Source organism: Camelus dromedarius, chromosome 18 (assembly GCF_036321535.1).
Source record: "Camelus dromedarius isolate mCamDro1 chromosome 18, mCamDro1.pat, whole genome shotgun sequence".
Classification (NCBI taxonomy): domain Eukaryota; kingdom Metazoa; phylum Chordata; class Mammalia; order Artiodactyla; family Camelidae; genus Camelus; species Camelus dromedarius.
The window spans coordinates 47,543,474-47,559,167 of record NC_087453.1 but is presented as its reverse complement, the minus strand read 5'-3'; the positions used below and the strand labels follow the sequence as shown (position 1 = coordinate 47,559,167).

The 15,694-nt window shown below is 48.5% G+C and overlaps 1 protein-coding gene across 1 annotated transcript in view; it reads left to right on the top strand.

The window, feature by feature from the left end:
• The window catches only part of ABHD12 (abhydrolase domain containing 12, lysophospholipase), a 70,391-nt gene that overhangs the window by 39,584 nt on the left and 15,113 nt on the right, over positions 1 to 15,694 (top strand). Inside the window, exon 2 of the mRNA XM_031434362.2 lies at positions 11,014 to 11,138. Within this exon, the coding sequence (XP_031290222.2) occupies positions 11,014 to 11,138 (125 nt within the window). The remainder of the gene's footprint in view (positions 1 to 11,013; positions 11,139 to 15,694) is intronic.

The window sequence follows — 15,694 nt, the reverse complement described above, 5'->3', positions numbered from 1 at the left end:
CCCCCAGGTGCGGATTCAGGTCTCGGTCTTGGCCCCGCCCTTGCCAGGGGTGCACAGGAGGATGTGGCGGCTGTGGCTGTTCCCTGTCTCTCTTATCGCGAGAAGTGCCAGTAATGGCTCCGCGGGTCTGAGGAGACAAAAGCTATGGCGCCCTCCCCCCAGGGCACACCAGCAGCGTTGCTTTTCTTTTCTTTTCTTTTCTTTTTTTTTTGTAATTTATGGGGGGCGCAGGTTGTTCTGCTCTGTGTCCCCTCTCAGCCATGGCGTGCAGCCCGCTGCAGTCCCCCGGGGCTACATCAGTGCAGCCGCCCCAGTCCTCTGCCTGGCTCGGGCAGCCTGTCCCATCCCCCAGCTGTCGGCTCACATCTCGGGCTGGGTGTCACAGGGACCCTCTGTGCCTATTTAACTTGGTTCTGTCGGTCAAGGGGTGCTCCGTACAGATCTGAGCCTCGGAGGCTCCCCCTTTGTCCCACTGGACTCTCTGTTGGAGAAGGGGAGACCCAGCGAATGAGCGCCATTCCTCCTTTGCTACTCCCTCTCCACGGGACCGGTCCCACGCTGTTTTGCTTTTTCTTCTTTCTTTTTGCCTTTTCTCCTACCACATTCGTGGCGTCTTTGTCTTTTGAAGAGGGCAATGTTCTGTTGGAGTTCAGCAGGTGCTCTGGTTGGCTGGGTGGGTCCATAGGTGTGAGTTTTGGTGTATTTGTGGGAGAGGGTGAGCTACGAGCATCCTTCTACTCCGCCATCTTGGCCCTCTGCCCCAGTTTTCTCATTTCTTGTTAAGGTGATTCTTGGGAAATTAAAAAAATGTTTTCCTATTGTGATATAGACCTTTCCCCAGTGCATGTTTTAATTTTTAAATCCTGGTATGTAGGAAAAGTATTGGCATCTATTTGGCAACTGGTCACTTTCTTAAACATTATCATCATCATCATCATCATCATCATCATCATCATCATCATCATCATCATCATTTGTTCTATAGCTTTTCAGTTGAGTCTCTTGGATTTTTTTATATAGACAATTAACTTCTATTTTTCTCTTCCATTTTTAATAGTTTTATTTTGTATTTTCTCTCGCTTTATTATTTTAACTTACATTTCCAGGATAGTGTTGAGTCATGTTGATGATGGTAAACATTCTACCTCGGTCTTGTGTTTTACCCCCAAGTGCCACTTGGTCTTGATCACCATTCTGAGATAGGTACGAATGTTGTCATCTAGGGGGATGTTCCTGGGTCCTGGTTTACTACATGGTGATTGTTGGGACTGCATGTTGAACTTGTTAACCCTTTAGAGTCTCTCTCTCATCCTCTGACTGCTACCCTGGCTGATCCTTCTGCTCCTGGAGTAAATCTGCCTGTGTACACATTGTGTTAATCTTTTGTTATGTACCCTGGACTTGATTTTTCTTTAATTGAGATAAAATAGACCTAACGTGCAATGTACTGTTTTAACCACCTTTAAGTGTACAATTCAGTGGCATTAAACACACTCACAGTGTTTTGCCTCATTACCACTGTCGACTTCAGGAACTTTTCCCTCTTCCCAAACAGAAGCTCTGTTACCTAGCAGATGTTAACTCCTCCTCCTCACCCTACCCCTCAGCCCCTGCTAAATAGTGTTCGGCTTTCTTTCTCTATGAATTTGCCTATTCTAGGTACCTCATATAAGTGGAATCAGAGAGTATTTGTCTCTTTATGCCTGGCTTATTTCACTCAGCGTGTTTTGTTTTGTTTTGTTTCAGTTTTTTGTGGTGGGGGGTAGTTAGGTTATTTATTTATTTTTAGAGGAGCTACTGGGGAATGAACTCTGAACCTCCTGCATGCTAATCATGCACTCTACCACTTGAGCTATGCCCTCCCATCACTCAGCATGTGCTTAAGGTTCAACCACGTTGTAGCATATGCTACATTCCTTTTCATGGCTGAGTAATATTCCACTATGTGTATATCATGTCTTGTTCATCCATTCATGTGTTGATGGGCACTTGGGTTGCTTCCACCTTCAGGCTATTGTAATGCTGCTGCTGTTAACATTGGTCTGCAGGTGTCTTGTTTGAGACTGCTTTCATGTCTTTTGGGTGTACACCTGGGAGTTGCATTGCTGGGCTGTACAGAAATTCTTTGTTTAACTTTTGGGGGAACTACCAGACTGTTTTCCACAGAAGCTGCACCGTTTTATATTCCTACCTGATTTTCTTTTAAACTACCAGGATTTTTGTATTTTTATTCTTAGTTGAAATTCATTGGTCATTTCTTTGTGGTTCTATCTTTCAATTATACTAAAACCAGCTTTGATTTTGAACATTTTCTCTTTTCTGTGTTTTTCCACAGGTGGTGTGATATGATACACATCTGTTTCTTGAAAGTTAGGGGCTTAGTGTCCTTTAGGGACATAATTCTTTGATAGCTTTATCCAGTACCTCCTTTGGGTATAGGATTTATTTATTTTTTTCTGACAATTTGAGTGAATTATCACCATTTATATTTTCTTACAAAAAGACCTATATATCATTGAATTACAAAAATTTTATTAGCTTACAAAGCACATAATATTCTCTATTAAAAAAAATCTTTTCACCTCTGTTTATCTCTTTTCTGATCTCTAATTTTGTATATTTATATTCTCTTTCTAGCCAAAAAAGTGTTAGTCTATTTCTTGTTTTTTCTTAAAGAAACAGCTTTTGGATAACTTCATCAATTTTGTATTTTTTTGAATGAACTTTTTCTAAATGTGAAAATATTTTTCATTTTGCTGATTGTGCAAATGCGATACAGACTTGTAAAGTTTTTTTCTGAGTGCCTTTTAAAAAGATTTTCAGACTTGCTGACAAGATTTATTCCTGACCATAGCACTGACTGAAATAGAATTTTGAGAAATTAAATTTAATTACCAGAAACTTATACAACTCTCATATATTAAAATTAAATGAATGTGTTTCATCAGTAAATAATCATATCAAGAGATAACATCAGAAATCTGGAAACTTACATATCCTGTGTAAGAAAAAACTCCCAGGGTGAGAGAGAAATGAGCATACCCCAGGGAGCCACCCCAGTGCAGTTCTCAAGACAGACAGAGGACTGTTTCAGGACTCGGAGAGAGAAGGTTCCAGGGAGAACTCTGCTGAGAACACCGTGCCGCTGTTCCTCTCGATTACAAACCCTGCCGCTTAGTTACTTCTGCAGAACTTAATTACGTACAAGCATAGAACTTTCTGATAGAAATAATGATATAAAATCTCTAACACAAGGGCTCTTGCGTTTTCAAGACTAGTTTCTCTTTCCAGTCCTGTGCAGCTCCTAGTGTGGAATTTAAGTTCAGTTCCGTTCGCCTGAATCCACTAAGCGCTGTCTCGCCGTTCCTGCACCGCCCTCGCCTCCCACCCTGGGGTTTGGGTTTCCTGAGGCCCCAAACATGTCAGAACTCCAAGGAGCGCTGTTGTTATTCGTTGTTTTAATAAGTAAACTATTTTTAAAGTTTATCTTTTTGTCGTGTCATAAGACACTCATCTTAATGTCATGAGACGTTTTGTCCTAGTCGTAAGGACACATCCGTTTTGGAGTGCGTGGTGCAGTGTTGCGGGAGGTAGGGACGTCGTTGTCCAGCGGGGCTCTGGGGCTTGTTATCTTGCATAATTGCACCTTCCTGCCGGCTGGCTAGGAGCTCCCTGCCTCCCCCTCCCCACAGCCCCGAGAGCCACCACCCAACTGTCTGCTTATGTGTGACTGACTATTTTAAACTTTATTTTTTAGAGCAGTTTCAGGTTCACAGCAAAACTGAGCAGAAAGTATAGAGATTTTCTGTCTGTCTCCTGCCCCCACGTACAACCTCCCCACTACTCACTTCCCTGCCACAACAGTGCATCTATTACAGTCAGTGAGCCTGCAGTGACACGCCATTCTCCCAAAGGCCATAGTTTACATTAGGGCCACTCTTGGTGCACATTCTGGGGTCTTAACAAATGTGTAATGACCTGTGTCCACCATTGTAGTATCGTCCAGGATACTTCCACTGCCCTAAAAATCCCCTGTGCTCCACCCACTCATCCCTCCATTCTCCAACCCGTGGCAGCCACTGACTCTTTTGCTGTCTCAGTTAGTTTTGAAATGTGGGTGATCATTAGTGAAACCCATTCACCTGCCTTCACTGATCAAGGTCGTCCACAAAGGACTTCCGTGTCCTCCAGGGAGCACTTAGTCTAAACGGTAGAATGTTTGTTTGTCTGAGTTGTTTTCCAGGAGCTTGGAGTCAGCTGTGTCTAGTTTGGGCTGAGCTGGTTAGGACTGGATAGGACCACTGACCCTCCAACTGGGCCTGTGCCACTGTCCACTTCATGACCTTTTGACATGAGAGGGCCAAAAATTCCATTCTCAGGTCATGCCAAGTGCTTCCATTTTTGAACATGCAGACCTGTAGCTTGGTTACGCCTGTGCAGAGCGATGATGACTGCACATTTTCCAGTCACCTTTCCCCACGCTCCCCATGCCTCAGACCATCCTGCTGCTTTATTCTTTGTCCCGTAAGTACCCTGAGCCCCTTGGCTTCAGGGAGGGAGACCTGAGACTTGTTCACCCATCTTCTCACCTTGAGAGCTACCTGGAGAGCAAACCCTCTCTGCTGCAAACTTCAGCACCTCAGTGTTTTGAAGTGCTGCTCATTTGGCAGGAGGAAGCTAGTTTGGTAACAGTTTTGCCTTTTCTAGGGTGTCATATAGTTGTAATCATATGCTATGTAACCTTTTCAGATTGTCTTTTCATTTACTAATATGCATTTAAGCTTCCTGTAAGTCTTTTCATGGCTTCAGAGCTCATTCTTTTTTTTTTTTTTTTAACATTTTTTTTTATTGAGTTATAGTCAGTTTACAATGTTGTGTCAATTTCCAGTGTAGAGCACAATTTTTCAGTTATACATGAACATACATATATTCATTGTCACATTTTTTTTTGCTGTGAGCTGCCACAAGATCTTGTATATATTTCCCTGTCCTATACAGTATAATCTTGTTTATTCTACATATGCCTATCAGTATATACGAATTTCGAACTCCCAGTCTGTCCCTTCCAACCCCCCTCACCCTTCATTCCTTTCTATTTTTGAGTAATATTCCATTGTTTGGATGCATCACAGTTTATTTACACATTCACCTATTGAACGACATCTTGGTTGCTTCCAAATTTTGGCAATTATGAATAAGGCTGCTGTAAACATCTGTGTGCAGATTTTCACTTGGACGTAAGTTTTCAGCTCGTCTGGGTAAATACCAAGGGGCATGATTGCTACATCAGATGGTAAGAGTATGTTTAGTTTTGTAACAAACTGCCAAACTGTCTTCCAAAGTGGCTGCACCACCCCCTTGCCAGCGCTGGGTGCTGGCAGCGTTGTGGATTGTGGCCGCTCTGATGGGCGTGGAGCGGCACCTCGCTGTTGTTTCACGTCGCATTTCCCTGATGGCACATTGGGTGGAGCGTCGCTTCACGTGCTTACTGCGTCCGTATGTCTTCTTTGGCGAGGTGTCTGTTCGGGCTCACGCCAGTTTTTTAACTGGGCTGTTTTCTCATTGTCGAGTTCTTAGAGTTATTTGCACATTTTGGATAGCAGGCCTTTATCCAGTGTGTTTTTCGTGAACAGTTTTTCCCAGTCTCTGGCTTGTCTTCTCGTTCTCTTGGTATTGTCTTCCACAGAGCAGACGTTTTTGTTTTTAATGAAGTCTGACTTATCAAGTCTTTCTTTTATGGATTGTGCCTTTGGTGTTGTGGCTAAAAAGTCATCATGACACCCAAGATTGCCTAGATTTTCTCCTGTTACCTTCTGGGAGTTTCAGTCTCACATTTTACCTGAGCTCTATGATCCGTTTGGAGTTATTTTTTGTGAAGGGTGTGGGGTCTGCGTCTAGATTCATTTTTTGCACGTGGATGTCTGGCTGTTTCAGCACTCTTGTTGAAGAGACCGTGTTTGCTCCATTGGGTTGATTTTACCCCTTTGTCAAAGATCAGTTGACTGTATTTTTGTGGGTCTATTTCTGGGCTCTCTCCTCTGTTCCATTGATCTGTCTGTCTGGTCTTTCACTAGTGCCACAGCGGAACCAGCTAGTGTCACCCTGAGGCCACCCGCATGCCTACCGAGGGCTCCGGGCTTCCTTCTGCGACCCTCTGGCCTTTCCCAGGCACCTCCTCACCCCTCCCTTCCCTCTCAGCCTCCATCTCAAGTTCTTACCAACCAGTTACTTACCAAGGCTTGCTTTGGGTCTGCCCTTCTAGGACACAGCAGGAAGTTGTAGATTGCACAAATTGTCCTTTTCTCAAGTAATTTGTTTGAGTCCTCTTATCAAAAAATGTCTAAAAATCTGTCATCACAGGAGACTAAATCCCAGATTGTGTGTTGGGTGCTCTGGACCTCCTGCCTCTAGTTTGGGCCTCGTCTCCAGGAAGGGAGGCCAGGGTGAAGGGGTCAGCAGAGCTGGGGATGCCTCAGTAGGTCCACAGGAGCACAGGGGCAGAGGTCAGTCAGGCCTGCCCTGCAGGCTCGGGCAAGTCAGCTCCTTGGGACTCAGTTTCCTCATATGTGAAAATAGAGCATGTATTTAGTTGGACAAATTGAGAGAACACGTGAAATCCAACAAGTTGATCAGACTTATTAATGTCTACTTATGTTTTATTTACTATAGTTTTAGATGTAGCAACTTTCCAATTTTTTGGTTTATTTTTACCTTTTTATTTTGAAGTAATTATGTATTCATAGGAGGTTGCACAGAGATGTTCAGGGACATCCAGTGCTCCTCTCCCCAGCCTCCCTCCATGGCAGCACCTTACACTGCTATAGTGCAGAGTCAAGCCCCCAAAGTTGGCACTGATGCGGTCCACCCAGCTTGTTCAGGCTTCTCCAGCTTATGTGCACTCACTGCGCATGTGTGTGTGAGATGCTGTGCAGTCTCATCGCAGGACCTCACCTGTACCATCACCACCAGCCTCTCCGTGACACCCTTTATGCCCACCCAGCCTTCCCCATCCCACCGCTACGCCTGGACAACCACTAATCTGCTCTCCATCTCTATAACTTCATCATTTCAAGACTGTTACATGAATGGACTTGTGCTGTATAACCCTTAGGGATTGATTGACCTTCCCCTCAGCGCAATTCTCCAGTTCATCCAGGTTGGCACGGGGGTGGTAGTTCATCCCTTTCAGCTGCTGAGTAGTGGTCCATGGTTTGTTTATCTGTTTGCCTGTTGCGGCATCTGCGTTGTTGCCAGTTTGAGACTGTTGTGACTAGAGGTGCTGTAAACATTTGTGTGTAAGTTCCTGCTCGAAAGTGAGTCTTTATTTCTCATGACTAAATGCCCAGGACGTTCAACTGCCGGGCTGTCTGGTAAGTCCATTCATTATATTTATTTTTACAATTCACTTTTATTTCATGGCAAATGAGTCTGATTATCTGTTTATGGTACTAATTATATGAGTAACCTTTGAAGAAAAGCACACTGAAGCATTGTACAGGCAAACATTGTGCCTGTGCACATGGACGTGTGAAGTGTGGAGAGACAGGCCTCTGTGGTGACACCAGGCCGCAGCAGTGCTGGACGGAGGAGGTGCTTCCCTCCCCGGCCGTGCGGGAAGTGCTCACTCCTGCAGTGAAACCGTCAAGAACCACGAACACTTCTGGCTAGGAGCTACGAGCAGTGACCAGTGAAGACTGCAGCCAAGGGAATTCCTGAGAATTTTAACGAGATTGTCACAAGAAGGAGGTGGGAGTTACAGATCCTCCTTGACTTACAATGGTCTTACGTCCTGATAAACCTGTCATAAGTTGTAAAAGTCTTCAGTCAGAAATATATTTAATAAAGCTGACCACCGAGCACCGTGGCTGAGCCTGGCCTGCCTTAAAGGTGCTCACAGCACTTGGATTAGCTGACATTTGGGCAAAACCATCTAACACAAAGCCTGTTTTACAGTAAAATGTTGAATACCTCATGTAATTTCTTGAATGTGGCTCTGAAAGTGAAAAGCAGGGTGAGTGTCCACGTAGACCGTGTGGCTGACTGGGAACTGCGCCCGCTGCCCAGCGTCACAAGAAGAGGGTTGCACCCCATGTCACTGTCCCTGGAAAAGGTCAAAATTCCAAGTGCGGTTTCTGCTGAATGTGTATAGCTTTCACACCATTGTAAACTCGGGGACTGTGCTTAAGAAGAAATGAGGAAAGTGATTTTTTTTCCCTAAACATTGTTCATAACCTCCATTCTCCTTATTCCTTTTTCGTAAATTCTTTTAACTTTATAAGGATCAGGTGGTTTTCGTCTTGTGTACACTGTTTCAAAACACAGAGATGAAAAGCCACCGTCCACAGAGAAAGCATCACCCTGAAATAGCACAGGAGGGAAAATACTAATTCTGCTAACAAATAGGAGCACTTGGTAGGTGCGCCTGTTGGTGATCCGGTCATCTTCCGACATCTTTCCCTTGGCGCAGTTACCTTGGGCTTCGTCCACGTGGCTCGTGTGTCCTTAGCTGGCTCCTGTGGCTTTTGTGCAGTGTTCCATTCTGAGGACAGACCAAGTTTACCTGCTCACCCACTGATGGACATTCGAGTCGTCTCAGTTTCTGGGTGTTGTGAATAAAGCTGCCACGAACAGTTTTGAACACGTCTTGGTGTGGACTTGCTTTCCTTTTCTTCAGGGATAAAATCTCAAGCTACCTGAACACCTCACAGCGGGCGCCAGAGGGTGCGTGGGCACGTTGTGGGAGGGACACAAGCGTGGCTGAGGGCGGCTGGAGCAGAGGACGCCAGCACCCGCTCTGCACCAGGCGGTCGGTGGCTGTGTTTGACAGTGGGCTCTTCAGTTCTTACGGGCTCTCTGGTTTCTCTCAGAGTGAAGCCCTGGATCCTTCTTGGCCCCTTTGGACCTCTGCATCACACCCAGCCTTCCGTTCATTAGGGTCGTTGGTTGTGCGCAGACCCCGCGCTTTTCTCTGATGAGGGTATAAAGATGGTGGTGTCGGCTCTGAAATATCACGGGCCTGGTGCCAGGGCCTCCTGTGTGCACTCTGCCTGCACTGTTGTGTGTAGACCTCCCAGGAGCCCCACAGAAGAGGCAGCATGTCTGTCCCCACCACCAGGGAGGAAATCAAGTCTCAGAGAGTTTAAGTATCTTGCCCAAGATGGCACAGCTAGTAAGTGGCAGGTTGGATGTTGGACCAGATTATTTGACTGCAGAGTCAGCACCTTTACCACAATATTATATGCCTTTCCTCATTGAACACAGGGATTGTGCATGGAATTTAAGATGCTGTCTTAAATGTCTCCTGCATCATTCAGTTAAGTCCTGTATTCCTGAGTTAGTATTTCTACCCAGTGGCCCCTCCCTGGCAACCCAGACCAGGTCAGATCACCCTGCAGCAGGTGCTTCTCTCACAGCCCTCTGCCCCCCCCCCCCCCGCGGCGCTGAGAGCGCAGCCCCGTTGCAGGCGGCACACTTTGCTGCCTTGTGGCCCCTGCCCAAGGGGTGCCAGGTGCTCTGCTTCCTGTCGTTGGATGAGCCTGGTCCATGAGTGAGTGCATTACATTGTTAGGTGTGCGTGTTGTCTTCAGCTTTACTGAGGTCTTATTTACCTGTAAATTTACCCGCATGCACAACCGTTTGTCCACGGCCGCAGTCCAGGTGCAGAGTATTTCCGCCGCTGTTCTGCTCCTCTGTCCCTGTCGTAGTTCTGCCTTCTGTAGGTTTTTAGATGAATGGAATTGCACAGTGTGTCATTGCATGTATCTGTCTGACTGACTGAGCGCAATGCTTTTGAGGCTCTTCTGTGTTGTTGCTTGTGTCAGCAGTTCAAGGTGCATTTTTTAAAGCATCTTAAATACTGTTTTTCGAAGCAGTCCAGAGCCAAATAGCTAGCCCCATTAAGGTTGAGACTTGGTATGTGGAGTTAAAGCAGCAGTTTCCATGTGTGCTCGAGGCTTGTGGGTTCCCCAGGACCTTCACCGTGTCCTTGAGGTCAGAGCTATTTCATGATAACACTGAGATGCTGTTTGCCTTTTTCACCTTTGTTCTTTCATTGGGTTTCAGGAGATTTCCAGATGCTCCGTGATGTATGGTTCTGTAGCAGATTGAATGCAGATGCAGAAATGAGAATCCATCTGTCTTCTGTTAAGCTATCTGGCTTAAAGAAATCTATAAAAATGTTAATGCCAGTCTCCTCACTAAAATTTTTCATATTGGAGAATGTTTTTATAATGGATGTTAATTATGTTACCATGTAATGGGTTGTTTATTGTTATTATTAGATAATAATAGGTATTAAAACTATTTTTAACTTCTCATAAAACAAATTGTAATAAACATAAACCATATAAACAGAAGCTTAATTTTTTAGTTGTAGAGAGGCCCTTAGTCCAAGAAGTTTAAGAGTCTCTTCACTAGGGACGTTTTTTGAAAAGGGGATGGGGAGCAGGATGAGAAAGTCTTGGAGCTGGTTATAGATTAGAAGAGGGTCTGGAGACCTGGGGTGATGACCTGGCCCGAGGAGCCCAGAGAAAGGGCCTCTGCAGGGAACGCGGGCGGAAACTCGAGAACAGGCGTTGAAGGCCACATCTTGTTCTCAGCCCCCTGCTCCCTCCCAGGACCTGGTTGGGCAGGTTCTGTGTAGCGCGTGCTTCCTGCAGGGAGCTAACGGGTGGCCCGCACCTGCGCCTGCCAGCAGAGGGTCATCAGATGCCCCCAGGCAGCCAGCTGCTCTCCTGAGATGAGGTTGCAGCTCCCGACCAACAGTTGGGCACTTTCTGGGGATCTGACATCTGTGCTGTGTTTGGATCCCAAGGGTTACTAGGACGTCAACAGGACTGTTTCCTTGGCTTTCAGGAAAAGACATTTTATCCTCTGGTAGAGTTTTAGGTGCAAATTAAAAGACAAAAGCGGGTGGAGGGGCCTCTCTTATCACTGACTCTTGTTGGATCAAAGCTGTTGATAAACGTAGAGAAGCCGAGCGCCTCTGACCTGCTCACTGCTTTTCTCTTGCAGGCGGAAGAGCCTGTGCTTCCGACTGAGGAAGATACTCCTCTGCGTTGTGGGGTTGTACCTGACCATTCCAGTTCTCGTCAAACTGTGTCCTGGGATACAGGCCAAGCTGATTTTCCTGAACTTCGGTAAGTGCTGTGCGTTCATTTTTCCGTTAATTTTAGTAAGAGTTCGTTTTCATGGTAATTTATGTATTTATATCTCCATCATTTAGCTCAGGAAATACAGAACCTTTTTGTTGTCCAGAAAGTTCCCTGTGCCCCTTACCAGTCACAAGATGTTTGTAAGGTGGGCACTGCTTTCCAGGGCTGGCATTCATGAGCGCAGGTGATTGCTGCGTGGCTGGGGCTCTTTTTCAGCTGAGTTGGTCAGAAATACTGACAATGTGGAGAGTCTTATGAAGATGTCGTGTTGGAGATGCCTTGTCACTTGTGCAGGCTCGGAGGTTAGCTGTCCTTGGGAAAGATGACCACTGAAAAGTGAAGTGCCTTAAAAAATAATTAGGCCTTTTTACTTTTTTAAAAAAAATCTGTTTTTTCCTTTGAAAAAGCCTAACATACCTTGGTTGTTGTGAAATTATATGCTGGCTTTGAGGTGTTACAGTCTCCTTCAGTTAACTTGGACCTTATGTGTTCCAAATTTGGGGTTTTTTTCACGTTTACTTTTGGGCCAGTGGGAGGAGAAAGTGTGGACATACTGAGCTGAGGAAGTGGAGGCTCCGTGTTTGCCAAGAGTGATCCTTCTCAGAAGCATCACTTTACAGACACAGCAGGAGGGGAAGGGGCTGCCTCTGCAGGTGCTGGAGGTTGGAGGCTAGGACATGGTGCTTGGCACCTGAGTGGTGACCTTCGGGTCGGGTGTGGGGCGCTTTCAGAGCAGGTGAGGTGGCTCTGTGGCTCTTGGGTTGTGCTGGTTTGTAGCAATGGGGTGTGAACTGGTGTGTGCACAGCTGGAGGCTGGGGAAGCTGGGCTGTGCTGTGGAGGCCACAGGGCAGCTGGTGGGGAGATGGGAGGGGCAGTACACGGAGACCTGGGAGAGGACGGCCGGCGGTGTGACAGGTCTTGTGCAGCTGGCCTGGGGCGGGCAGGGCGAGAGGTGGTGGGGCCTCATCCGTAGTGACACAAGTGCCACGGGCTCTGCAGACGCACCTGTGCATCAGTACACGGCTGTTACGTCTGCAGGAGGCTTGGTCCCAAGGACGTGGACGTCACTGCTGAAAGGGAGTTTCCGCTCTAAAGAGGAGCAGTTGGGAGGAGGAACAGAAATCGTAAGATCGGTATTTAAGGCTTCACAAATCTAAAATAAGGTTTCTATTTGGCTGTCTTAAAATAAGCGTAAAACACATGTACACTAAGACACATTTGATTTTTTCTAACAGAAATGTAGCTGAACTTCTAGGAATTTATCATCTCTGAGTTTTGGCCACTAATGAGAAGGAACATGAAGCCCAGGCTGCACGTTTCCTGATGCAGCAGCCCTTAGACTGACCGCACAGCCTCCCCCAGCGCAGGCTCGGGCACTTCCGGGCGCCTTGGGCAGAGGCCTTGGCAGCAGGTGGCCTGTTGCTCTCTGGGCTGCCACACAGAAGGGTCCCAGCGGATATTTGAATTGAATTGACTTTCTTTAGATCAGTCATTTGGGCTACTTCAGACACAGCCCACAAGTTTTGCTCTGTTGATTTCCCAATGACAAGGCAGGATATTCCTGGGTTCTCCTGGCAGGGCCCCAGGGCAGTGAGGCTGCCCAGTGCCCCCAGGGAGCCGTGGGTGTGGGGTACTTGCCTGTGCCCTCCCCTGTGGAGGAGGTGGGGGCCTCCCCGCCATCCTCTAGTGACTTGGCAGTTTCATCTCACGCTGCTAGAGGGTCTGTGTGTATGGGGGGCACCTCGGTTCTTGTCTCCTCAACATGTGACTCATGAGCTATGCATTTCCAGTTGGGCATTGAAGGAAATACAACAATCTTTTGGGGCCCAAAACTTGATTAAAATATTCATAAATTTATAGCAAATTTATCTGAAACTAAATCTATAAATCAGGTAAGTGAGCTCTAGGCGAAGGCTCATGTCTGTGGTTCAGGCATCATTCTACTTCACATGTATTTTCATAAGCAAAACATGCAAGCTTTCCTAAAAACAAAAGATGACCTGAAAAGCTCTGAATGATTTGAAGAAGAAAATGAAACTTGCTTGGAGAAAATCACTGTCATGGTACTGCTCCCTGCCGGCCTTTTCATCGGTGTCTGAACCTGTAAGCGTAAGTAGATGTGTGTTTCAATGCTTGCGTTCAGACGTCCATGCCCCCAGCTGTGTGGGTGACAGAGGGTTTGTGGTCTTGAAGCCTGGCTCCCTTCTCGCAGCCTCTTGCCCTGGGATCTAGAGCCATCACTGGGCGGCAAGGGCGGCTTCGGCCAGAGGCCGTTGCTCTTCCCTGCGCGCTGCCTGCCGTGGGCCTTTTCTGGAGATGCCGTTTAATATGTGGGCTCCTTACTTGTTAGAGCAGAAGTCCAGCCAGTCACCTACAGCTCTCACGGGACATCGGTCCTTGAGCCTCCTCCGTTTCCTTCCCCTTAGCAGTCCTTGTCGGCCCTCACAGCTTTCTTCCCTGTCTTCAGGTCGAGCCTGGAATTGGATAGAACCCAGCGGGCCCTCCCAGCCCTTCCCTGTTGCTGCCCTGCTGCTTCCGTGTGTCAGGGCGGGGTGCCTGTGCCTGGGGTGCCGCAGAGCCCGGTGTTCAAAGCCCACGGGCAGTCAGACGTGTCCTCTGCGGCCCAGGGGTCCCGGCCTCTCACCCCGCCAGACTGGCTGTTTTCTGCCCCTTCACACATTTGCTCACTGTCCACTGAGCACTGTCGGTGCAGGGTCCTTTCCCAGTCGCCCCCAGTGATGTTTGTGGTTGCTGGTAAATGACCACGTGGTCAGGGGGTGGAAAACGCACAGCTGGGAAGCAGGAGAAAGCCGAGGCGGGTCGCGGCAGCTGCAGGAGCCTGTGTGCCGGGTTCCTGGGCTGTGCACTCCGGCCCTGTGTGGGCGGAGCTGGTAACAGGTAGCCATGAAGAGCTAGGTCACTGTCCCAGGCGCCTGGCTCCTGCCCCTGCCCCCCCCTCCTCGGTGGGCTGCCCGTGGGCTGGGAGCGGGGGCTCCGGCCAGCATCTCGGCATCACGGGTCCAAGGGCTGTGACCACGCAGGAGTGAGCCGTGCTCTGGCCCAGGCAGATGCGAGACGCCCCTCTGGCCAGCCCAGGTCCCCTGCACCCCTGGACCCCTTTCCTCTGCCTCGAGGCATTTGTGCTCACTTACACCAGCAGCGGCCCCAGGACTGGCCAGCACCACCCACTAGCTGGAGGGGAGCACAGGGGCGACATCTGCTGCACTCGGCAGAGTCACTGTGCCCTTTTCTACTGTTGTTTCTAAAACAGAGGTAAAAGTGACCTGGAAGACAGGCCTTGTAGGGTGAGGTGGTCCTAGAGTAGAACTGAGCTTCTCAGTTCCAGTTCCTCTGGAGTGGAAGCTTTCGGGATTAGCTGCTAACCCTCATGATACACTCTGCACGGGCAGGGGTCCTCTCGGAACTCTGGGGCGGCGTGTGAGCAGCATGGCCACCTTCTCTAGGAGAGAGCCTCAGCCCTTGCAGGCACCCCCTTGCTGTTTGGCACGGGCGCTCCAGCCTCAGTAGCAGAACTGGCTGAGTCTGGGTGCAGGTAGGTGTTCAGAGTCTTGCTGAGGAAGCCATTTCCCGCCCGCGTCAGATGGTGGGCAGGCACCTGGTGCTGCAGCCCCAGCCCCCACGGCCCGGAGCAAGGTCACAGGAGCGGCAGGGTGGGCGCCTGTGTCCAAAGCAGACGCCCCCAGTGACCAGGCCCGCAGCCTCTGAGAACGTCGTACACAGCACAGCAGATACGCACGGGGGCTTGAGACCCCAGGAGCGCGTTGTCCCGCTTCTGGAGCTTCAGAAGCCTGGTGCCCGTGCCCTTCTGAGACAGTGGGTGGCACCTTCTTTGCCTTTTCCAGCCTCTGGTGGTGGCCGGTGTCCTTGGCTTGAAGCTGCATTGTCCAGTCCCTGCTTCCGTCACACCGCTGCCCTCTCCCTGTGACTTTGGGTTGTCCTCCCTCTGTCCTTTCTGTCTCTGTGTTCTAGTTCCCCCTCTTGATAAGGACACCAGCTCTACCCAATGACCTTCCTTAGGCTTGATTTCCTCAGTTAAGACCCTGCTTCCAAATGAGGTCACCTTCTGATGTGCTCAGGGTTAGGACTTCAGCGTCCCCCTGTTTTGGGGGACAGAGTTCGACGGTTAACAAGCACTTTACGGGCCCACCAGGATCAGACGGTTTACCTGCCATGAGCGTGGGCCCTGGAGTCAGGCTGCGAATCCTGCTCCCCGCGTCGAGCCGCGAGGGGCAGGGGCTGAGTCAGCAGTCGGCCCGCCTGACGGGGGTGCTGTGTGGGGTGGGGGGTTGGGTGGCAGCACCCCGGGAGCACCAGCAAGTATGATGCCACCTCCTCTGAGTGCCGTCTTTCTTGAGAGAAAGTGATATTAAAGTTTTTAAATGTAGGCTGCTTCTTGGGAAAGAGATGGATTAAGAAGCTGGGGGTTCAGAAGCAGCCCTGGGGGGAGGATTTGTCTGCCCATGTGGTCTGAGCTGCTCAGGAAATTTCTGGGGGAAGGAGCACATGTGTAAACCCGTGT